Here is a 26,271-nt window from a genome sequence, read left to right on the forward strand (position 1 = left end):
GGTGCAATGAATCGCAGAATTTTCTCTTTCATTTCCAGGACGAATAAGTTCTTTAGCTATATTATACTTAGTAAAGAGAAAAAGGCTGGCCCTAATAGCCACTCAAAGTGTAGGGCACACCCTATCTTTTTCCATGTTTCTGTCCCTCACCGTAAACTAAATTTGGGACAATATGTTATTCTTATTCGATTTCTTTTTTCTTTTCTTTTTTTTCCACTTGAACATGTTTGCAGTGATTTTACAAATATTGGACACATAGTAGAATCATTAACATTTAGTGTTATATATGTTTTTTTGTTCCAATAATAATAATAATTGAAAAAACACATATGACACCAAAAAACCTGATGTTCATAGGGGAACATACACGCTCAAGTATCTACTAATGGCCTTAGTTGCTCTTATACTGTCAAACCTATAAAGTAGAAATGAGTCAATTTATTGAAGTTGAGTTAAGCCAACCTTTCTAACCCAAGAACGGATCCACTAAGAGGGTCAATATTGCATAAATTATAATCATCAGGTTAAGAATAATCAATCTAGATATTCTTTGACCTAAAGCAATTAAGATTCACCTACCACTTTCACAAACTTTTTAGCAAGCCAAATATCTCTTAACAAGACATAATTTTGCAGAAGTTAGATCGTGGTTACCAACTGCTTTATTGACTAATTTAAAATCAGTCAGACAAGACCTATTTTTCTCTGTTTATAAATATCAACTAAGGAAATTTAAGATTAGCATTGGTCTAAGCACTAAAAGAGAATTCATGATTATGTTGGGCCCAGGCATGAAGGACTAAGACAAACGGGCCTAAGTGCTTGCTGTGGGGGCCTATAATTAGTGGAGAGTCATGGGCTCTTCCCATCACAGAAAGGGGGAGAATATATGCCATCGTGTAACTATGATCCCAAAAGTGCTCTTTGTTTATTATATTTAATTAACAAAGTTTAAATTAACTGCTAGTGAGCGTTTCCCAATACAGCAGTAAAGCAATCCTTCAGCATCTCTCTCTCTCTCTTCTTTGTGCTGCTGGGCATATTTTTTTTTTATAAAAACACTAGAAGATTCTTCTGCATAAATACACTGGCCAAGGCGTTTGCATCTCTTCTGTATCTTAAAAACTCAGATGGGTGTTCCTCAAACTCCAAATCCTCCACACCTTTCTCCGGCACTTCAACTTAAACTTTACCAAGCTTTCATATTCTCAATTCCTATCCTATTTTCCATTATTCTACTTCTCCTGTTTTACTTGTTTTACCTCAAGAGGAGAGCTTCTACTCTCTCATATCCCCCACCTATACTTTCAAGAAGTCCTATTCCAGCTAGTGCATATTTTACCTCAGTAAGATCTCTCTCTCTCTCTCTCTCTCTCTCTCTCTCTCTCATACACACAATAGTGCATACCCTACATGCAAGCACACATACAAATAGAAAAACAAGTACAATATGGTATCATGTGTTTTTTTTTTTTTTTTTGTATGTGTCATTGAGTAAAGGTACTTTTTTGTTTGATCTTTAATAATAAGCTCACTGAATTACCCCAACATAGACAAAGAAAATGTTATTGTAATGTATGGCATCTCTACTGTGATGATGTCAATCATGTACTATAAAATTTGACAGTACTCGTCCTGATCTTTTTCAAAGTTTTCAGGCAATAAAGAGATTCACAGATATTAGAGTTATACATGATATATAGCTTCTTTTTCAAGCCACTATTTGTCTAATTCTCTTTTGCTTCATATTTTCTACAGCCTTCTCAAGTGGGCTTGAAGGGGGAGATCAAGGATAAGCTTCCAACAATCTTGTTTGATGAGGAATTAAGGACAAAGGAATCACAGTAAGTATTTTTTGTTTTTCCTTTTACCTTTCAGATTTCCCCTATACTTTAATCCAAATAAGATTAGAAAATGAATATCAATTTTACATAAAAAATTTTAAAAAAAAACTTACAAAGTGAGTGTCATATAAATAACATAATAAATAAATTTCTTAATTATTATTTTTTTGTTTTGTATAAGAATTGGTGAACTAGCTGTTAATGTAAGAGTTATGTGGTTGTTGGGCAATTCTTATAGTAATTAAGGCTCTCACAAAAAGAGTGGGCTCCACACTGCTCTAGGGTTACCTAAGTTTTTTCCGTAGTTGTTAATCAGTTATGCACTATAGCACGTGCACTCGATGGCCTCAAATTTTTCACATCCGTCAACTTGAAAAGCCCCCTTCATAATAGATGAACGACTGAGAATGACCACTAAATTTTTTTTTCCTCTGTGAACTTCACAAAGGACCTTGATAGTGACATATCCTTGAAACCCCTATAGTCGTTACAGCTTCCAGATAGAATTCAATTCTTTTTCACACGAGTATCACTAATGACCTCCACTATTTTCCTAAAAAGTGCGTTTTAAATATGACACGATAACAGAGTAGAATATATGAGAGATGACATGTTTGGAGGTTATTAAATATGAATAAAGTTGAAAATAGAATTGTGCATTTGATTTCAATGTTCTTTAGAAAAAGTACCCCAACTGGATAAGATCAACATCCATTAATGTGCTATATGCAGGGTTTTTCTTTTAGGCATAGGAAGATCTGACTTGCCCTCCATGTCAGGTTGCATTTGATCATTATCTCTATTTGTTGCATGTTTTAAATAACTTTCTGCCAACGTTATCACTTCACCTGTGTAGATGATCATGAAGACTGATTAAGTCAATATAAAGTCCAGCAAACTCTGATTGCTCTTGGATCTCAATTTATATACTTGGTCTGCAAATTGCAGCATAAGTTCTCTAAAGTGCTAAAATGCCAAGGTTGAACAACCACAACAATTAAACTTAGTCTCAAAATGCCAAGTTTAAAAGTTCATTTTTAAAAACGAAGAACTATTTTTGCTAAACAACATATTACTAAGACCTCAGAATTGGCCGGCCCTAACTAATCTATTTAAAGATACATGGCCGACCCAAAAATTTGGGACTAAGGTTTTGTTGTTATTGTTATTATTGTTGTTGTAACATATTAGTAAGACAGAGGAATGTAAGATCAACATTTTGGAAAAATATTAGCAATTTTTCAGTTGAGGTGTAATTTGAACTGAATTTAAGAAGATTTTATGATATATTTTTCACAGATGTTGTGTCTGCTTGGGAGAATTCGAGATCAAAGAAGAATTGCTTCAAATCCCATCGTGCAAACATGTGTTTCATGTTGAATGCATTCGTCACTGGCTGCACTCAAATTTAACTTGTCCACTTTGTAGATGCTTGGTCACCCCAACCAAACTTGACAATCCAGCTGCTCCACCTAGTATATCCGAGCCCCTTCAGCAAGCTAGCACACCTTCCAACCAGCGCACACAGAATGAATCATCAGAACAACAGCTGCAACAACAACAAGCAGACAGAGCAAGCTCAAATCTCATTAACATTCCAATAGAACATACAACAATAGCTATTGAAGGATCGCCGAGTGAGAATACACGAATAAGGGAATCCGGCAGCTTACCTGACTTGTCCAATTGCAGGGAGAATGAGATGGCTCATAGTCCAGAATCAGTAGTTCTCCATATCCGAATGCAATAAATTTATGAAGCCTTCTTTTTCAAGTTGGAATAAAGTGATTGACTATACACCAGTTCTGAAGGCAAGCAGACAGGTCCATGCCTCTTAAAACATTCACATTTTTTTTGCTGTGTTATTGCTGCTATTCCAACTTTATGAAGGCGGCTATAGTTAGTGTTACTAAATCAGAGGGAAGATTGGTATAAGTTTTGGAAAGTCTCATTTGAGGTGTGTGTAGTAATTTGCTATTTGGCTTGAAAGAAAAAAAGAGTGCTAGTGCGGGCACAATGATCTTGAGCTCTTTTCTGTTGGGGTAGCCTGATCAAATACAACAAAGTAACATAAATACTGAAAAAAATATAAATACAATTTTACGCCCCCAACAACTTATGCAACGGAATAATTGGATTAATTGAACAAATAGCGTGTATTCCAAAAAAAATATTTTACTTAGCAATTTAATCACAAATATAATTACAAGATCTAAAATTAATGATCATCGAAAGAGTAAAAGACAAAAAAAAATGATAATCACGTGGAAAAGCAATTAACAACCTCTTTGGATTTTTTTTTAATTAAAAAAAACAAAAACCTTATCCAAGGGGATCCAACTTGTAGAAAATTCACTATAGAAGAAATAGTTACAAATTTACGACCAATCATAATATACAAAACTTTTGCGACCTAGAAATTTCTAGTAATACAACCTCAACAAACTCCCTACTTGCTTTCTTACTGCAGTGGCCTCAAAACTTTCAAAATTCTTCTACACATACTCTCTCCACGAACAAACTTTATCCACTACATAGAAATTAATTTAAAAAAAAACAACAATCCATTGTCAAAAAACTAACCATGCATCTGCTTTTCCACTGTAATGGCCTCAGAACTGTAAAATTCTTCTACATGAACTTTCCTCACTAACAACCCTCGTCTGCAACACCAGAACTAATTTGGACAATAACAACAACCCCTATTGAAAAACTAATTCTGTGGTTTCAAGAGTAACAATTTAGGCAAAAGAGTGAATAGATCACATGCTTATTTTATTTTTTGAAGGAATAACTAGAAAGACTTCTATATTGGCTTGTGCTAACTCTATATCTACCTTGAAAAATGTGCTTGTAGAAAAAAAGTTACAGGTTTATGTGAAAGTGATAGACAAATCATAGTCTATCACATGATATATAGAGAATGATATGATAAAAGGTATAGTCATAGAATTACTTTATCGGACTAGGTTATTTAAGACGGGTTATGTGTGTGGGTTTCCTTAGTACATTTTAGTTGTCATTCAATAATATGCTCTCAATTTTGAACATTCTATTCAATTTGTCACATATTTAGAACTTGGAGACTTTACGAGCCCCTACACAAAATGTGACCAGATGATAATTCCTTTGTTGCCAATAATGGCACAACATGGGTGATGAATTCTTCAAGAACTTTATAAAGTAATCGATGAATCCAAACAAGTGGCGTACGAGTCCCCTTATTATTCACATTTTGTGATCATTGCACCATCAGTTTGGATCATTTGTAGGAAAAAGTCAAAGAAATCTTTTGTCGGCAAGCCCCAAGCATGAGAATCACACAAGAGATCCCTGACATGCAACACATCTATCAGTTCACACAAGCCTTCTTAAATTTGATGCTGTTACTGATATGTCAATATTTGAAAGTTAATAATTCCAATTGAAGAGGTGGGAAAAAGAGAGGCCTAATATGGCTTAATAACTCATGAAAAAAGAGGCTCAATAATTTCATTGATAGTTGCGGGTTCTAATATGCACAACTAGTAAAATTTCTTGTCATTAAAAAAAAAAAAAACCCTCATTGATAGATAGCTAGGATTGACCATATGATCAATTAAAAAAAGCTGGTGTGCAGTTTATCACACATGCTGTGAAAGTGTGAATAGAGGGCCTTCTTTTATTTCTTTATTAGAGATGTCAAAGCAAACTGATATAGCTTCCAAGTGATATTTGAATATTTTGTAACTCTAATTGTAAACCCTGCGTAGTCCTGTTTTAATGTTTAAGAAAAAAAAAGAAAAAAAGAGAAAAGAAAAAGGCATTTTCAGTGATACTATTTATCTAAATTATTTCTTTCTCAAAAACAGAAAAGAAAAAAAGAATGTATATATATATTGTAAGGACTAGAATTATGGCCCAATACTAGAATGTATAAAACAGTGTAACCCAATACAATAAGCCCAATACAATAGATTTGTAAAAGAATGGGTTCTATGAGCCAACTACAATGCAAAGTAATTTCAAACTTGAAAATAATTGGGCTAACACAATTAATATGAACACAAGAGACACAAATTTAGCATAAAGTCTTCCTCGGGCAAGTCCAAGGATTGGTTGTTCATTAAAAGTCAATGCTAATCTTTTTACAATGAGTTTCAATTTTCTCTCACTCTCCTTTTCTTGTGTTAAGTGTGCATCCCCTTTTTTAGAGGAGTTCATTGCCTTATATAGCCCCTCCCATTGCATTTCAGCCCTCCATTTGTATATTTCAAGGGGATTGTTTGGATGCTTATCCCATCAGGACCCTTCTGGAGATGGTAGAGAGATTTGTGAGCTGTTGAGTCACTATTCAGATGTATTTCCCTCATTAATGTGGTCAGCTCCGTTGGTGTAGAGTATTGAATATGGAGGTGATGACCACCTTCCCAAATATTTACTTTTTCCATTGCTTGCATGACTTTGGTGTCTTCCGTAGTGCTTCACTTTCTGCTGCAGGGAACCAAATAAGGTTCTCCCGAGGTGCACTTGCTCCTCAGACGACATGTCATTCAGTCTTTTTTCCTAGGACCTCTTACCCAAAGTTTTAGCCTGGTTCCGCGTGGTCTTGACACCCTTCTCTCCTCGATCCTAGCTCACATGTCAAATTTGGGTTAACACATGTGTGGGCCTTTGATTATCCTCGGTCAAGGCTTATGGGCCTTAGAGTGTCCTCGGATCATTTGTTCCCCCCCCCCCTCCCCACACATACACATATATTAGCCTCTGAGCACTCGCTCACATGCATGTTCAGAAGTTTTTCTATTTTTTTGAGTAAAAGTTAATAATTTGCATCTATTATAATTTAGAAATATAATTTTTTTATTTTTCAAACAAATAAAAATGATAAATTTTAAAAATAAACAGTAACTATAATTTTTTTTTTTGAACTTGAAGGAAAAAATCCTAAATTTTAGAAGTTCTCTTTTTAATTCAAAATAAAATTTATTATTTGACATTTATAATTCTATTTCTAAACGAAGTTACCCTTTATTAATGAAAATATTTTTAAATAAAAAAAAATTGTAATTAAAAGAGGGGAATCCTCATATATATAGCAAGCATCTAAGTCGTTTAGATTTGCATAAAATGCACTTAGAAAGTGGGAAACTTCGAAAGGCCATAACTAAAATATATGGGTTTAAGAATTTGTGTGAGAATATATTAGTACATAAAATGATTAAACCCAAACAGGATTCCTATTAATAGTGTGTATATATATATATAAATTATTTTTGTTTATTTCTCTATGGTAGCCCAAACAAAGGCCACCAACTTTTCCAGGACACCTCTTCTGCTGGTATTGGAGTAGTTATAAGAGATTCTACAGGAAAGGTTTTTGCTGCTCTCTTGGAAAAGATTACGCTGCCTCCAACAGTTGATGATGTCGAAGCTTTGGCATGTTGGAAAGCGATTTCTTTTGCATTAGAGATCGGGCTGTAGCATGTGGTGTTTGAAGGGGACTCTCATACAGTCATCAGCTATCTTAAGAGTCAAGGCAGGTTCTTCTTGTCTGGCATCTTTGGTCATGTTATTGAGGATTCCCACGTTTTGGCTTTGCAGATCAGTTCTTGTTCTTTTTCCCATGTACGTTGAAAGGGTAATGCTGTGGCTGATAAACTAGCCAAATTAGCAAAGCATTATGTTGAACCCCAGATTTGGTTGGAAGACATCCATAGTGATGTTGCCCCTCTTGTATTGTTTGACAATAATTTTTCTGTTGATTGAATAAAATTCTTGACTGGTTTCTCAAAAAAAAAAAAAAGCTCCATACTTGAAATTGCATACAAGTAATGAAGTTTTCCACTAATTTAGCAGCAAGAATACAAACCCAATTCCTAATTTCTATTCCTTAAAGGAAGAGAAGCTGTGAAGCTAGAACGTAGAGAGCCAATGCCAGACATGTAGAAATTGTAGTAATCTTGAGTGGCATTCTTCCTTTATCTCTCCTTAAGACCATGGCTTCATAGATTGGCATGGAATTCACCACTACAAAACCTGCGATAAATATCTGCACAAATTATCCCTCCGAATTGCTTCCTTTTAAAACTTGCATGAGCCCCATAAAGAATGAGACTAAGTTGATTATTGCTGCCATTGTTATTGGCACAAACATGGGCGATGGGACTCCAAAGTCAAAAACACCTTGGTCATATCTTTTGCTTTGTTCATCATCAACAAATTTGTTGGTCAAACTAAAACCGTATGTGGAAATGCCTAGACACTTGAGAAAGTACTCCAGGGATGCAAACAGGTTGCATGAGAGTACTCTTATCATCCACATTCTTTGATCATTCCACCACCTTTGAACTGTTCCACCCTCTACTATAAATTCAAGGAGATCACTTCCATAGGCTCCAAGGAAAAGAAACACGTACAAGAAGAACCATGGCTCCGATAACTACAACTCATTTCTCAATTAAGTCAATTCATCAATTGAAAAATAACAATCAAGTAATGATGGGAACACGACTTTTTTCACAAGTTGTTAATGTGACAGGTTGTGATTGGAGTAATTTTACTTTAATATGGCTAGGACTGGCTCAACACATTTTTGGCTTAACACATTTTGGGCCTTAGACAAAAACTTCAAATGTAATACTTTCTTATATAAATAATTATTATTTTAATATTTATTTATTTTTTGAAATACTTTTCATCCAAATTGTAAGCTATGTTTAGTTTATCACTAGTAACAAATTTATCCAAAAATAATTTTTAAGATTTAAAAAAAAAAAAATCATACATAGGTGATATGAAGCATGATCTATAATAGGAAAGTATAGTTTACGATTAAAACCTAAATTATTAGAATTGGGATCCTAAGCAAGATCAATAAGGGTCCTTGTAGATCAAATTGTAGAATCAAATTAAGAATTGTAAGATTCTAATTTATGGCAAAAATAAAGTGAAAAATACTGGTAATAATGATTTATTTTAAATAATCATTGAACTAATCAAAGGAAAAAGGATAAATTTAAAATAATAGTATAACTTTCACATCCTTTCCCTACTAACTAAAGAAATTTATATATTTCTCAATATGAAAAATATTTTTATAGATTCATCACATGAGTATAAACATTGGTAACAAATCTAATTTTAATTTCATGTACTGTTGAAGAAGTAGTGTTTTGTTCCTTTGGAGGAGAAAATGAAAATGATATTAAATATCATTAGAGATCGATAAGCTCAAACAAGTATCAAAAAATATATACAGTAATTATGTATAGCAACACTACTGGTAGACAGCCGAGAAACTTTAATTACCTATTCATCATAATAATTTTTACAACAATTGAGTTGACACTTCGCAGGGTTTTATTAGTTCACATTTAGACTCATCACTAACTTTCTATTTCTCATTTACCATTCAAAACTTGTCAACTTGGCAGTTGTAAAATGTGTGGTAAAAATTGTTGTAACTCTAAGCTAATTGATGTAAAAAAATTGTGGAGTTTCTTGTGTTCTTATTTGCACCATATGTGCCAAGCGGCACACTTATCACAATGTAATTTCTACTTACCCTACCTTCTTTACCTTTCTCGTCTTTATTTCTCATATAGTCAGATCTTCATAGGATTTCACCTTCCAATATGTCCATCTCTTTCTTGATTCATTTTCCATGAGCAGGTATACAAGAATCATTGTTATGGTTTTTGTGGTTATAATTGATTTTGTAAGTGAACCCATTGGCTTTTGACAAACAAGCTCTCTCTCCCTCTCTCTCAACCATGAGATGATAGATTTTCAAAAATAATTTTTATTAATTAAAATTTTTATATGTAGCATAGCATTCAAAGAGATGATAATTTTTCAAAAATAACTTTTGTTGATAAACAATGCATTATATTGGCCAATAGAGCGAGCCTTAACTTTTTTCCCCTAGGTGAGGTGCCTTAATTTTTTTTTTTTTTTTCTTTCTATATTGCACGGCTAATTAAATATATCTTGTTGGTGAATAGGGGTCTTCTTTTACTGGGGGAGCTAGGGCCATTTATTGTCTAAAAGTGGCTTAAGGGTTAAATTGCTCTACACATGGCCCAATCTCTTACACTATTTTTATTATATACCAATCATAACAGGACACACTAGTAATTGTAAAAAATTGGCCTCCATAGACATATTGATATAAAAATAATAAATCCATTAACATTAATGAATGACATAATCTTGGCACCAACACTTCAAAAGTTTAGCATATGGACTATATTTCAAGGACTTTATTTCAAAGACTCTAACATTTAAGTAATTATATGGCTAAATTATTCTATCCAAAAAAGAAAAACCAAAGTAATGACATGAAATTTGTGAAGTGTTTAGATACATACCTTTGGGAATATACTAACTTCATTGAGAAGAGCTAGTTGGGGGAGGAAAGCATATATGATGTATGGAATAAGCCAATTGGGTAACAGAACATAATATGCATAAGTAAGGCCCATAATTAGGCCCATGGACCTAGTGCCAAAGGTTATGGGGCTATATTTTGAGAACCCAACTTGTATACCACCAATGGCCCATCTTTGGCATTGGATCAATCCATCAATAAGGCTGATTGGTGCGTCACCCAAAAAGGCTGGCCTTTTAGGATTGCAAAATATGGACCTCCATCCATCACATTTTTGCCAATAACCCGTGTAGAAGTCCTCAACCAATGATCCATATTTGAAGCCCATCTACGTATTGCACAATGAATTTATTGATCATCTATTAGTTATAACTAGCTTGTAACCTCATGCATATGCATGTATAGTGAATACATTTAAAAATATACAATAAAATGCATTATATAATTCCTAGATATATAATTTGAATACTATTGATAGTCATTTTTATATTTTATTAACCCTTTAAAATTTTTTGTAAGGATATTATTAGGTATAAAATATAAATTGTCTATATTTTTTTTAAAAATTATTGTGAAGCATATTTTTTTTTTTATGATTCATTTATTCTACTCTTTGATTTTTGTACTTAATAATTTACTTGGATGAATATTTATGATATGATCCTACAGTTGATTCTAAAATTAAGAAATAAAACTCTTTAAGAATAAAAAATTTAGGACACATGCCACAAAATTGGAACTTTAATTTAGAATTCTAATTTGAGTTTCTCTATTTATATATATATGTATGTATGTATATGCATATAGATATATAGATTACAATGAAATGTGACTTTCACTCCTTTAATTAAGAATTGAATCCATGTAAGATGTTCAGCATTTTCTAGATGAAAATAAGATTTCGACCCTAAATTTTAATTATTATATAATACTTAGTTTGCAGTTGGATTAGTTTTTTGCCGAAAAATTTATTTGTTTATTTATTAAAAGTTGAAAAAAGAGTATGCGTGCAAGGAAGTGATATCCCAATTTTAAACTAGATTATACCTCTTGCTATTCATGAGACACCTCGAAAACCTCAAAAATCGACCAATAGAATGATGGATTGAATTTAAGACTAGTGAGTTTACGCCATATCCCAAACCAATAAACTCACTACCTGAGTTCCCTATGGAAATACAAAAGTATAGTTATACTTAAGAAAAGTGGCGATTTAATCAATCATACATAAGCAAATGATTAATTTTATTTTAAAGGAAAAACTAATCAAAAATCACACTAATCAGTTATAAGTTATAAGCTAGGTAAATATAAACAAACTCATAGGCTTACCTCGAACCCCCATTTGGTATTGTTCTCATAATTGCATCCTGCAACCTTGTGTGCCAAATCCAGAATTTGTTGGGATTGGATGGGATTGTTCACTAAATTGTATGGGCTAATTTCTGTGATTTCTGGTGAAATAAAAGTTGATGGGCCTCCAAAGAAAACCCGCCGATTGAAATAGCATCCGGTTCCAACATAATTTGGGCCCAATAGTCCGTCCATACCCATTGCATTAGTCTGAAAAACTTGTTTATATTCACTACCATAAGTGTCATTCTTGTTGATCCCATGAAACATTTGAGGGAATTGAACATATCCTAATTTGGACTGATGTTTAGGATCTGATAGATAACACAATGTACGAAGAGGTGTTTGTGGATCATTGGAGTATGTATCACAATCCAAAGTTAGGATTATAGGTGCATTGGTCATGGCAGCAGAGACTCGAAGCTTTAAAACAAAAAGCGAAAACAAGTAGCAACTGATGAACAGAAACACAAAAAGAACTATAAAAGAAGTAGTAGCATGTGTAACATAGGACATTTTGGCTCAAATATAAGAAGGCTTACCAGGACATTAAGGGCACCAGCCTTGAAATGGTGGGATGAAGTTTTGCTCTTTTCTCTAGAGAGATAGATGAGATTTGGCATCAAATGATCTGTGATATCTTTGTTTTTGCTACTCTCTAATAAGACCTGATCATGGTACAAACCAATATATTAGATGCCCACTAAAGTTTTAATTACCTAAAAATAAAAAGGAGTTACTATTTCAAAATGGGAATTAGATGCCCAAAACAAATTTTTTTGCTACTTTTTTGGCTGAGCAATTGTTTCTATTACCAATTCCTATCCCAATGCTGTTCTATAATACGTGATGACCCCTGGATTAATTTCTTTGGAATGAATAAAAGGGTCTATGGATACAATTTTTTTTTTCACAACAATTGATGTAACCTCTTATAATTGATGTATAATAAAAGTAGTGTTAGTGATTAGTTAATGTGAAAATGATAACTCTGATTATAATTTGTTACCTTCATAAGTTATAAAAAAAATTATTAAAGTAATTTGTATCACTAACATTGTCTAAGACAAAAAAGAAAAAAAATGCTTAACAATGAATACACTGATCTTCTTTAACACAAATAGTAAACCCCTTGATATAAAACAAACCTCAATGATAGTGGAATGATCTTGTTGTGTAAATTCATCTGTCCATTTGCTCAAAGCCCTGCGCTCTGACACATCAGTGACATATTCTTCGCTAACTTTCCCAAGCACAAGAACATTCTCTATCCTAACTTTCATCCTTTCATACATTACCTGTAGGATTGTTAAGAACAAGAATGTGATTAAGCTGATGGTTAGGGTTATTGTTTGATAGAACTCTTCAATGAGGAAATCGTATTAATTTTACAAAAGATCCATGAATAAATCTTCCCTACAAATTCTAATTTTAAAGGGAAATCAATAAGTTTTAGAGGAGATTCTATTTCCCTCCCATCTAAATTGGCCATTTGTGCAATAATAAGTGTCTTCTTTCAAAAACGATAGGTCGTGAGTTCAAATTCGAGAATTAACCTTTTCAAAAATATAGGAGTAAGACTGTCTACTACTTCTCTCAAATCCCTCAAAAGTATGAGTTTTGTGCATTAGGTATGAATAATGCTTAATTCCTAGTGCAATTTTGTACAATCATTTAATCGAATGAATAAATGATATGCACATATCCTACCATCAATATTACAAAAAAAAAAAAAAAGGGTTCGATAATATTGTATGTTTTATTTTATTTTCACTTCATGCCTTTATGATATATCCAATAGATATGTGAAGGGTTATAATTTTCTTTCTCCAATGTAACCATCAAGTTATCTATAAAATGGAAAAGAAATATGCACATAGGTTAAAGTAAGGGGTTCAATCCGTTTCTCACTCATACCCAAAAGTGCATTGTTTTAAGAGGAAGGGAGTTATATATATATATGAGAGAGATCAAATATGAGATATGTCCAATAAATTAGAGCAATACTTTGTATATAATATTTTCCAAAACAAATTTCAATTTTAAAATAAATAAATTGTTATTAATTCTCAATAGGTGAGTTAAAAATGTTTAAAGTCTATGTTGTGTATCCAAAAATTAGGCCGTAACTTTAGAATATATATCACTGTAAGTTTCTTTAAAACCTTCTTCCCTCTCTCTATATGTGTGTTAAAAATACTTAGTATTCTAACAAAAAAAAATTCTTAACTATCATTGCTTTTATTATCTCTTATTTAAGGCTTGTAATTGTGAAAAAGTTTGTAAAAAATTTTGTTATGCTTATTCAAAAAATTAAGGCTAAAATGAAAATTACATCCTCTCAATTTGTATAATATTCATTTTAGTTCTTTATTTTGCTTTAATTCAATTAAGTCTTTTTAATTTTAAATTTATTCAATTTAGGTCTTCTGTCCAATTTCGTTAAAAAATTAGTATCACTTGAGAAAGTACTCCAGGGATGCAAACAGGTTGCATGAGAGTACTCTTATCATCCACATTCTTTGATCATTCCACCACCTTTGAACTGTAGCACCCTCTACAATAAATTCAAGGAGATCATGTCCATAGGCTCCAAGGAAGAGAAACATGTACAAGACGAACCATGGCTCCGATAACTACAACCCATATTAATTGAGTCAATTCCTTAATTGAAAAATACCAACATGGAGGGGACACTTTTTTTATTCATTACAACTTGCTAAGGTGGCAAGTTGTGGTTGTAGCAATATTACTTTTACATGGTCCCAAGAGCGGAACCAGAAATTTAGTTTAGGGGCCAACATATGAACCAAAGAAATTTAGAATTCAAGAATGAAAATTATGCTAAAATCGAAAACAAAATATACAGTGAAAAATAAAACTAGTATTTATTCAATATTAACAATATGTTAATAAAGAAAATACACAAAATATTTGTTTCTTCATACATTTTAAATCTATCAATTTATCAAAATTGAATTTAATGTTATTTTAAATTCTTAGAATAATTTATAATTGATTCTAACTATGTTCTCAGTAATTCTCCTTGCAATTTATAAAATCAAGTAGTTTTTTGAAGAAAAAAACCATATTCATTTTTATTTCGTAGTCTTAATTTGTAAGAATTTATTATTGAAAATGCATAGTTATAATAGATACATAGAAACGAGAAGAGTAAATACAAGTTATGACCAATTTATGTAGGTTATTGATATTTTAATTCTTGTCAATAATTTGACACAATTTGGAAAGAAAAGATGAATAAAAAAAGAACTTTTGTGTGCTTTGAAAACATGAATGCACACACATATACACACATATAGCATTCGTATCAACTCATACAATTTTTTTTTAATATCTATTTTAGCATAAGATTTTTTTTTTTTTTTTACATACTCACTTTTCAAAACACTTCATATTAAAATTGTCTATTTTACACTAAATTTTATTAAAATATCTATTTTTCTTGATTTTTTTAATTGTTTATATTTTTTTCACACACAACAATTACAATCCATTTTCTTCTTTCATTCTCCGAATATGTAAAGAAAGAATAAAAAACTAAATGCAAAATAAATAACGTCATTGTAAATTTAGACAGTTACTATAAGTGCACAATTGTATCCGGATCTAAAAGCGAATGTTGGGCTCAGGTCCAATGAGCCTTATACAATGTAATTTGTAGAGTTTAGGTTGAAATCTAGGTTTGGGATGTTGGAGGTTTGATTAGCAAGCTAGAATGTTACAATCTGTGCAAGTGATAAACGAATATGACAAATAGATCTCCTCGAACGTAAGCCAATGACGATTTGTATAAATATTCTCTTTCTAGGCCAAAGCTTACAATTCTTAGTTCTCTTTTTTGTTTGTCAAAGCCCCCCCTCTTTCTCTTTCTTCACTCGTCTCCTTATATACTTCTTCCTCTTCACTGTTCATCTACGTGTCATATAAATCTTCCCCTTAGATACACTCCCATTCACCACCTTCCTGAAGTCTTTTTATAATAACAGGAAGGTCCAATTCTATTGTTCAGAGGTCACTTCCCCATTAATGCGGTCAGGGAGATAGATGCAGGGTCTTTAATGTGGAGGTAACAGCCTTTTCCCTAGATATTTCTATCACATACTTGCGTCTAGAGGGTGCTTGGATCACCCTCTTACCCATCGGTTTTTCCAGAATTCTGCCTTTAATCTTCTTGACGAGTCTCAGGGTCATTGCCGAGCCAGTCCGAGGAGACATTCCTCCTCGAACAACTCCTCGAATCTTTATAATGCATACTGACTTGTGGGCCTGGAGGCCTTAATCAAAAACAAACTGATACTTGTCAATAAAGCCCAAAACCCAAATGTTTATTTGGAAATTTTTACCTCCCACAGTTACCATAGCAAACTTCTAAATTTACACATTATACAACCACTAATATGGGTCATTTTTAGGCAAAAATGTATAAAGTTTACACATTTTTCTATTATACTCTCAATGATGTGAGTGCGCTAAGGCAAGAAACTAATTTAAATAGAAATAATTCTTAAAGAATAGTCTCTCTCTCTCTCTCTTAAATTTTTTGATGAATTAAGAAAAGATTTTTTTTTCCTAAAGTTCTTCAGCGCTACCAAAAAACGTAGAAAACAATTTTAAAAAATGTTTCAGGTTAAAAAGTTTTCATTTAAGGTAGAGTCACAAGTAACAGACTAACTTACCAAATTTTTAAGCCTTTTTGAACTAATGAAATTTCAAGAAGATAAATTTTAAATATTTATTATATAAAAAAAGATTTTAAGAAGATGGGGTGAGGCGTTGGACTGGGCCACTGGGGGGGACTTGGGTCCACTACAATAAAATAATTTAATTTTATGAAATTAAAAGGGCTTGCGTTGGGTAGGAGCCATGGCCCGGGCCTCTCGTCCCAACGTAGGTATGTCTTGTGTACAAAGTTTCAATAGTTATAATAAGGAGGGAGATTTGATTCATGGATATTTTGAAGATATCAACTATCAAGAAGTGCCAACTAATTAAACTATGAAGTTTTTAACATGTACTGAGTAATAATAGTGAATAATTTTGTGTCCTTTGACTTATTGATATAAAAACAATAAATCCAATAATATTAATAAATAACATGCACTAACACATCAAAATTTTAACGAATAAAGGTGAAAAAAAAGAAAAAAAAAAGAAAAGAAGAGAGGCGCATAGTGAATAATTTCAAAGACTAACATTTATGTAATGACATGAGTCACATGACTAAATCTTCTTTTTTTTTTTTTTTTAACCCAAAATAATGACAAGAAATCTGTAAAATGTTTAGATACATACCTTTGGGAATGCACTAACTCCATTGAGAAGAGCTAATTCGGGGAGGAAGGCATATATGGTGAATGGGATAAGCCAACCGAGAACCGCACAATAATATGCATAAGTAAGGCCCATGATAAGTCCCATGGACCTAGTGCCGAAGCTTATGGGACTATATTTTGAGAACCCAACTTGCATCATGCCAATGACCCATCTCCGGCCTTGGTTCAACCCATCAATGAGGCTGATTGGTGCATCACCCAAAAAGGCTGGCCTCTTAGGTTTACAAAATATAGACCTCCATCCCTCACAGTGTTGCCGCTAACCCGTGTAGTGGTCCTCGATAAGCGATCCATATTTGAAGCCCATCTACGCAATACACATTAAAATTATAGATCTTCTATAAGTTATAATTAGTTTTTTTTTTTTGTTGTTGAGGAAAGTTATAATTAGTTAATTACATCTACTCAAAAAAAGAAGAAGTTAATTACATTGCTAGAATGTGGCTTTTTAGGCTTGCTTAATTAAGAATTTAATCCATGTAAGATATTCAGCTTTTTCTAGATGAAAATAAGAATCCGATCCTAAGGTTTTTATTTATTTATTTTATTTTATTACATGATACTTTAGTAGGATTAGCTTTTTGTTGAAAAATTTATTTGTTTATTTGTTGAAAGTGGCAAAAAGTATACATTTATATATTTTTTTGATATAAGAAAGTAGTATCTTAGCCTTTAGCCACTCTATTCCATTCACAACCCATGAGATACTTTAGGAACCTAGTAGACTATTTAATGTGGTGGATTGAACTTGGAACTTCTGCGTGTATGTCAAATCCCAGACCAATGAGCCCACCACCTAAATACTTCCATAGGATACAAAAATATAGTTATACTTAGGAAAAGTGATGATTTTATAAATTGAACATAAGCAAATGAATAAGCTAACAAAAAAATAAGGAAAAACTAATTGAAATGCATACTAAATTGCATAACAGATTCATTACTACCTTTTTTTTATTTTTAGAATCAATACTAACTTTGATGTGCTAGGGGTATAGAAACAAACTAATAGGCTTACCTTGAACCCCCATTTGGTATTGTTCTCATAATTGCATTCTGCAATCTTGTGTGCCAAATCCATAATTTGTTGGGATTGGATGGGCTTGTCCACTACATGGTATGGGCCAATTTCTGTGATTTCTGGTGAAATAAAAGTTGATGGACCTCCAAAGAAAATCCGCCTATTGAAATAGCATCCGGTTCCAACATGACTTGGGCCCAATAGTCCATCCATACCCATTGGATTAATTTGAAAAATTCGTTTACATTCACTACCATAAGTATCATTCTTGTTGATCCCATAAAACATTTGAGGAAATTGAACATATCCTACTTTGGATTGAAGTTTAGGATCTAATAAATAACACAATGCACGAAGAGGTGTTTTTGGATCATTGGAGTACATATCACAATCCAAGGTTAGGATTATAGGTGCATTGGTCATGGCAGCCGAGACTCGAAGCTTTAAAACAGCGTGGAAAAAAAAAAAAAAAACTTTAAAAGAAGTAGTAGCATGTGTAACATAGTGCATTTTGGCTCAAATATAAGAAGGCCTACGAGGACATTAAGGGCACCAGCCTTGAAATGGTGGAATGAAGTTTTGCTCTTTTCTATAGAGAGATAGACGAGATTTGGCATCAAATGATCCGTGATATGTTTGTTTTTGCTACTCTCTAATAAGACCTGATCATGGTACAAGCCAATAGATTAGATGGCCATTAAAGTTTTAAGTACCTAATGATAAAAGGAATAACTATTTTATCATAGGATTAGATTCCCAAAACTAAATTGTTTTACTACTTTTTAGCACCCCAATATTGTCACAGAGTTGAAAAAAAAAAAAAACATTGTTAAGAATGAGTACTTTTTTTCAACACAATAATCCCTTGATAAAATAAGAGTAATGCTATGGACACATAAAAATACATAATTTTGTACCATAACTCATTACGTGATGAGTTGTGAGTGGTGGAAGTGTATCCCTTCATGGCCTAGTATCACACATCTACCTATTACAACTCGCCACGTGGCGAGTTATGGTACAAAATTATACATTTTTATGTGTCCATAGCATTACTCATAAAATAAACCTGAATGACAGTGGAATGATCTTGGCGTGTAAATCCATCTGTCCATTTGTGAAAAGCTTTATGGTGAATAACTCTTCGCTAACTTTCCCACGCTTAAGAACATTCTCTAACCTGACTTTCATGCTTTCATACATTATCTGTAACATTGTTAAGAACAAGAATGTAATTAAGCTGATAGGAGCAATAGTATTAGGTAATGTAAAAAAAAAGATATTTTGGCACATCAAAAAGTTACATTTTTTATTTTAACATGCCACTTTATAAAACATCACATATTTTATTCTTTTACTGCGTTATTTAAATATTTTTCTTTATTCTTTTTTAAATAATATTTTTAATAGAGGAGAGAGAAAATTTATTAAAAAATACACTAAAAATGAATACAACATATGCCGTACAATTCTATTATTAGAATTGTATTGTAACAAATTTGAAATTTGACACATCTCATGAGGTATGGTTTGTTGTTTTGGTGTGCTAAATTCTAAAAATTTAACATTTGGCACACTTGATGCCAATGCTTGTCATTGTGTTATAGAACTTTTTCAATGAGGTAATCCCATTAATTTAAAAAATTAAAGATCTATGAATAAATCTTCCCTACGAAAATAATTTTAAAAGGGAATCAATAAGCTTTAGTTCAAATGAAATATTCTCTCTTTATATGAGTAAGGTAGAGGTTATGTTTAAGAATCTCCCAATTAATAGTGGAAAGATTAGAATTGAAAAAGTGAAATAAGAATAATCATAGTTAGAAAGATTGATTTACTAGAGGTCGAGCATTTGTGCAATGACAAGTTCCTTCCTCCAAAAATGATAGGTCGCGAGTTCAAGTTCAAGAATTAGGTTTTGCAAAAATTTGGGGATAAGGTTGCCTACCATAATCTCTCCAACCTTTTCAAAAGTGCAAGTTTTGTGCACTAGGTATAAATAATACTTAATTCTTAGTGCTATTTATGCAATCATTTAATCGAATGAACAAATGTCATGTACATATCCTAGTTGTGATGTATCCTGCCAGTCTGCCACTAATATTACCCAAAAAAAAAAAGGGCTCGATAATATTGTAAGTTTTATTTGATTTTCACTTATCTTTGGTGTTTAATTACTTAGTATATCTTTATGCAATGATTAGAAAGAGAGAAATATGTGTCAACCAGCACTTTACAGTATTTCTAACATATACGTAAAAGGTTAAAATTTTCCCTCATAGTGTAACAATCAAATTATCTATAAAAAAAATTAAAAAATTAAAAAAAAAAAGAGTTGAAATATTCATATATAGGTTAAGGGGTTCCATCCCTCTCTCACTCATAGCAAAAAGTGCATCATTTTGAGAGAGAGAGAGAGAGTACTCCACACACAATATTATTCGTAACAAATTTCAGAATAAATGAGTTGTCAAAGTTGTTATTGATTCTCTTTTGAATTCATTACTAATATTGCTTTATTATCTCTTTCTTAAAACTCGTGATTGTGAAAAAATTGTTACCAAAGGATTATTCAACAAATTAATGGTCCTTTTGGTAACAGTGTTTATGTATTAGTTTTCAAAATTATGTGAAAATTATGATCTAAAAACTGTAGTGAAAAAAAAAAATGTATTTTGAGTATTCATAATACAAAAAAAAAAATGTATTTAGTATAATATATTTATAACATTTTTTTTTAAAATGTAAACACACATAATTAAGTGCATGTGTGTGTGCTCAACCGTTGGTTTGTTTCTTAAAAAAAGTGTTTTATATATTGTCAAAATCATGTAGGTCCTACAATTTTCAAATAAATTACAATAATTCTATTTTGCTCCTCAAAACTATTGCTAAAAATTGAAAAACAACTATGATGTGTAATTAAAATACCGTGTTAAAAAACTTATATGACTCAAATACTCTTTACTAAACACTATTATCAAACATGTTTTTTTTTTAATAAAATAATATTTTGGTCCTTGAACTTTACAAAAAGTTTGTTTTTGGTCCTTAAACTTTAAAAAAATTCTTTTTTCATCCCTAAACTTTGTAAAGAGTTTTTTCAATAGTTTAGAGGCAAAAATAGGGATGAAAAAAAAAAAACTTTTTTAACAGTTTAAGGATGAAAAACAAACATTTGGTAAAGTTTAAAGACATGTATAAAAAAATTTCAATAGTTTAAGGATGAAAGCTGAACTTTTCAATAGTTTAGGAACAAAAAAAGAAATTCTTAAAGTTTAGGGATGAAAAACAAACTTTTGATAAAATATATGGACCAAAATAGTATTTTACCATATATATATATATATATATATATATATATATTGAAAGAGGAAAATTGTGATTTAAACTCTTTTACTAAAATAGGTCCAATAAAATCATGTTAACCATGGTTTTAAAAACCGGACCGAATCGACTAGTTTGACCAGTTCAATTGGGAACCGGCCACTAATCCAGTCCGATTATGACTAAAAACCATAAAACATTTAAAAATTAAGAATAATTTGGAACTGGCTGGTTCAACCATAAGAACCGAAAACTAGTATGGTTGAATCAGTTATTGACCGGTTGTGTTGGAAACTAAAACTATACATTTTTTTTCCCTTCAAATCCTCCAGCATAAAACTCATAAGAATGATGATCCAAACTGTGAGAAGGAAGAAAAACTCAATGAACAGAGAGATAGGTAAAGAACTAAAGATTAAAATGTGATTCTCTTTTTTTTTTTTTTTTAGGTAAATATGAATTACCTTGACAGCATCAACTTTATGGAATTTTTTATTTTGCAGCAAATATACTTTGAGATTGAGAGTGTGAGAATGAGATTGTAATGTAAGAGACTTCAAAGTTAAATAAAAGAGGATAATGACTTTAGTTTTCGGATGGGACAAGTTTGAAAGGAGGAACGGAAGTTTGAAAGAATGGATAGATGAAGTATTAACGAAGAGAAGAAATAGGTGAAGGATTGAGATCAGGTGTAATATCTATTATACCTATGCAATCCACCCAATTTCTCTTATAAACTTTTTTTTACATTAACTTTTTAAATTTCTTTAATATATTTCACTTAATAGTTAAGAATGAAAATTGTTTTTTCAACTTGCAAACTTAACCATTAATTACAAGGTGAATGACTTTTTTTTGTTTTTTGTTTTTTGTTTTTTTTTTTTGTCTTGTCGGTCCTTTTTTCTGTCGGCAAAATGACGTGTAGTCAGGGACCAAGAAATAGCGGCAAGCCTGTCATGTACTTTTTTTTTTAATTTCTTCTTATTGGTTTTAGTACATGGTGCAAATTTGGTTTTTTATTTTTTTATTTTTAAGTTCATGATGCAATTAGTACTTGGGAGTTCTTTTTAACATTTGAGATTCATTTTTTTTTTTTTTTGAAAAACTATCAGGTTTCTCTAGAATATGCACTATATGTCTCTCCTTAAAAGGGAAGACAAATGTTGTTTGCACCTGGCTTTTTATATAGAAAATGGGGTTATTTGATTAGAATGAAAAAGTGAGGAGATAAAAGAGATTTTAATATCATGTATTTATATTTAATTGAAAGCTGAAAAATTTAAGGTATAGAAAATTAAGTTTGTATCAAATTTCTTTTTTTGAGAAACAAGCTAATTGTTTAACACACACTTAATTACATTCTCTCACCAACCTCAATTTCATTAAGTTTAAGACTATTGGAAATTTAACCTTATACTTTTTCTACTTTGAAATCAATACTTAAACTTTTAAAAATTATATCCATTTAAATTATTGTTTGATTGTGAACTTTATATTCATACCATTTTAAATGTCCAAGATTCAATCTGAAATTAAGGAAACAATATGACTAAATTTTAAATATTTGAAAAAAAATTTAATTTTTTAGGATTTAATATGAAACTTTAGAAATTATATGTTAATTATAAACAATTTATAAAGGATTGAGTTTTACATATAATTGCTAACAAAAAGAGAAATTTCTTTGGGAAGCACAAATAATCCACCTGGAAATTTGCTCAAAACTTGCAACAGGAATTATGTACAGATATAATTCATGTCATGTTAAGCAGTGTAACATTTCTATATAATAATAAAAAAATTTAGTTACATGAATCTATTCCTTTCCGAGAAACATAAGTAACATGAATCTAACTCATTAAGAAAAGGAAAATTTGGCTAGAGAAAAAAGAAAACGTGAGGCATTAGTAAAATTTAGCTCAATATGAGTGTAGCAAAAAGATTTAGGCTAAACTTATATACACTTCCTTGACTTTTTTAGATTCCATAGTTAGTTTTAAACATTTGATCAATACAATTATATGATTAATTTAATTATCTTTGGGTAAGATAATACTGACAATAGAGTCATCACAAAGTTTTTTTTTGAGAGAGTTTCATCACATAGTTGAATTTAAACATTTAATTAGAAAATAATATATCATACCCACCTCATCACATGCCATTTGCACGTGAGACTTTATATATATATATATAGTGAAATAATGTTTAAAAGTTAAATAAAGATTATGACTTAATTTTTAAAATCAGTTGATAAAAATTTGAAAGCATGAAACTTAAGAAACTTTTTAAAAAACAGTAAATAAACTTGAGAAATTATAACAAAGTTTTGGGCCTTTTGGCCCAAATGTTTTTCTCAATACTATTACCTTAATCTTTTCAGCATCGGATGACCATGAGTGCTTTGATGCAAAATAGGCTTCTGGGCTTCTATCTATTATGTTCGTCTTCCTACAAAATGGTAACCAATGACTTGCAAACTTTGCAGCTTCCATACAAGCAAAGAGAGTGAGCTGTGAACCACCATCATCTGATACATAGACCGAAATCTTCTCTGTTGGATAGTCATAAGCCATGACTGATAAGGCTGTGCTCACCAACCTTATTGGTGGTTCCTTGTACGGATCTGCTGTGCAAATGAACACGTCTAATGCTGGAAAATCCGATTTCTTCACGACCTTTTCAAGGTTTTCAGGGAATTCACTGCCATAAACAACGGCCACTCGGAAACATTGCTGCATGACCCAAATGATGGCAAGGATAATATTAGAGATGAACAAGGAGAGGGTGATAAAGAAGGAGGCTAAGGTAGTGGAGTGGATGAGTTTCTGTGCATGGTGATAAAGATGGGCTAAGATAGCACAAGTGTAAACTACCATAAACACATGGTTAAAGGTTGTGCGACGTGCGTGTCTAAGTGTGTGAAGGGGAGGGGTGGAGGTTGTGGAACTTGTGTTGAGCCCTCTCAGTCTCAGATCCTCCATTTTTGTGGTGGTGAAGTATTGTGTGCAGGGATAATAATAAATATCTAAGAGCAACCACATCAGCTCTTTTAAAAATTTCCTCTATTTTACACAAAAAATCTACCTTTTCTATTTTACACTATCACTTTTACAAAATACCTACATCAGTTCATCTATTCTAACCCATCTTTTAATTAAATAATCAACTTTATCAAATTTTTTATTATTTCTCTTTTAACTACCACTATACATACGCACCTCATTCTCTCTCTACCCATTCTGAAATTGCTCTCTCTCTCTCTGTCTCTCTCTCTCTCTCTCTGTACCCATTTTCCAGATCACCTCTCCGATTCGAGCTCCGACCAACAATCCACCATAGCTCCGACGAGCTCCGATCCGACGATCCACCACAGCTTCGAGCCACGAGCACTGATCCGATGATCCACCACAGCTCCGACGAGCTTCGATCCGACGATCCACCACAACTCCAAGCCACGAGCTCTGATCCGACGATCCACCACAGCTCCGAGCCACGAGCTCCAATCCGAGGATCCACTACAGATCCGAGCCACGAGCTCCGATCTGAGCTCCGATCCACCATCCACAGCTCCGATCCGAGCTCCGACTCACGATCCACACTCCGATCCACCATCCACACTCCGATCCGAGCTCCGATCCACCATCCACAGCTCCGATCCAAGTTCCGACCCACGATCCACACTCCGATCCACCATCCACGAGCTCCGTGTTTGTGTATCTCTGTCTTTTTTTCTTTTTTTTTAGCAAGTGTATCTGTGTGGATGTGTTTGTGCGTGGGGATGAGCAGTTAACTGGGAGAAGAGAGAGAAAAAAACGAGCGAACTGGAAATTATTAAAAAATTGGATAAACGAGCTACAGTACCCGTGTAAATTTACATGGTACTGTAGCAATTTGAAGGAGCATGTAAAATATAGACGGTTATGCGCGAGCTGATGTGGGCTGTTTTTTTATAAAAAATGTGTAAATTTGAGCATTTCTTTTATTATACACCAACTGATGCAATTGCTCTAAGATGGGTACATTTAAACAGCTTCAGAAGAAACGTGGAGCAATTAATGACTGTTACTTCTATCAAGGATGATGACATGTATACAGGTTCATGAGTGATCTACTACTCATTAATCAAAGGGTCTTGTTAACGGGTGCTGTGCAGCACCCGTTAATGTGGTATAAAATGACAATAAAATACTCGTGTTTGATGGAGAGCAGCCAAAAGTTGAATGTGTTAGGTGTGTGCTAGCTTTTATTGAAAACTTAAGTTATTTTGCACTAAACTAAACTTTTGACTTTTTCCAATACTTTGATCTAACCGATTGGCTTTATGCCTTTATCTCAGGAGTCACTAACTTTTTTTTTTCTTTCCAGAGGAGTGGAGATTCCCATTTATTTATTTTTTTTTTAAGGGCAATGCTAGGCTCCCATTATTTTTAAAACAAAACTATAATGAAAACAATTTTTTCATAACAAATTTTATAATAATTTTTAAGTGGTCAATTAGATGTGACAAATTCAATTTCCCATTATTTTTAAAACAAAAATATAATGAAAACAGTTTTTTCATAACAAATTTTATAATAATTTTTAGTGGTCAATTAGATGTGACAAATTCAATTTCACATTATTCATGTATATATTCCTTTTTTTTTTGTCACATCTAATTGACCACTTAAAAATTATTATAAAATTTGTTATGAAAAAATTGTTTTCATTATATTTTTGTTTTAAAAATAATGGGAGCCTAGCATTGCCCTTAAAAAAAAAAAAAATGGGAATCTCTACTCCTCTGGAAAGACAAAAAATAAAATAAAAGTTAGTGACTCCTAGGATAAAGGCATAAAGCCAATTGGTTAGATCAAAGTATTGGAAAAAGTTAAAAGGCATTTTAGTCTAATGCTAAAATAATTTAAGTTTTCAATAAAAGTTGACACACCTGACACATATTCAACTTTTTCTGCTCTCCATCAAACATGAGTATTTTATTGTCATTTTATACCA

The 26,271-nt window shown here is 32.1% G+C and overlaps 1 protein-coding gene and 2 pseudogenes across 1 annotated transcript; 1 reads left to right on the top strand and 2 right to left on the bottom strand.

Moving 5' to 3' along the window:
* Positions 1-991: 991 nt before the first annotated feature.
* On the top strand, positions 992-3,866 carry LOC142621996 (putative E3 ubiquitin-protein ligase RHA4A). Its single transcript, XM_075795398.1, has 3 exons — positions 992-1,346; positions 1,759-1,844; positions 3,144-3,866. The coding sequence occupies exons 1-3, from the start codon at positions 1,131-1,133 to the stop codon at positions 3,592-3,594; spliced, it is 753 nt and encodes a 250-aa protein (XP_075651513.1). The 5' UTR covers positions 992-1,130; the 3' UTR covers positions 3,595-3,866.
* Positions 3,867-7,702: 3,836 nt separating this feature from the next.
* On the bottom strand, positions 7,703-24,287 carry LOC142644178 (cellulose synthase-like protein G3; annotated as a pseudogene).
* On the bottom strand, positions 15,197-19,131 carry LOC142644187 (cellulose synthase-like protein G3; annotated as a pseudogene).
* Positions 24,288-26,271: the final 1,984 nt, after the last annotated feature.

This window comes from Castanea sativa, chromosome 1, assembly GCF_040712315.1.
Source record: "Castanea sativa cultivar Marrone di Chiusa Pesio chromosome 1, ASM4071231v1".
NCBI lineage: Eukaryota > Viridiplantae > Streptophyta > Magnoliopsida > Fagales > Fagaceae > Castanea > Castanea sativa.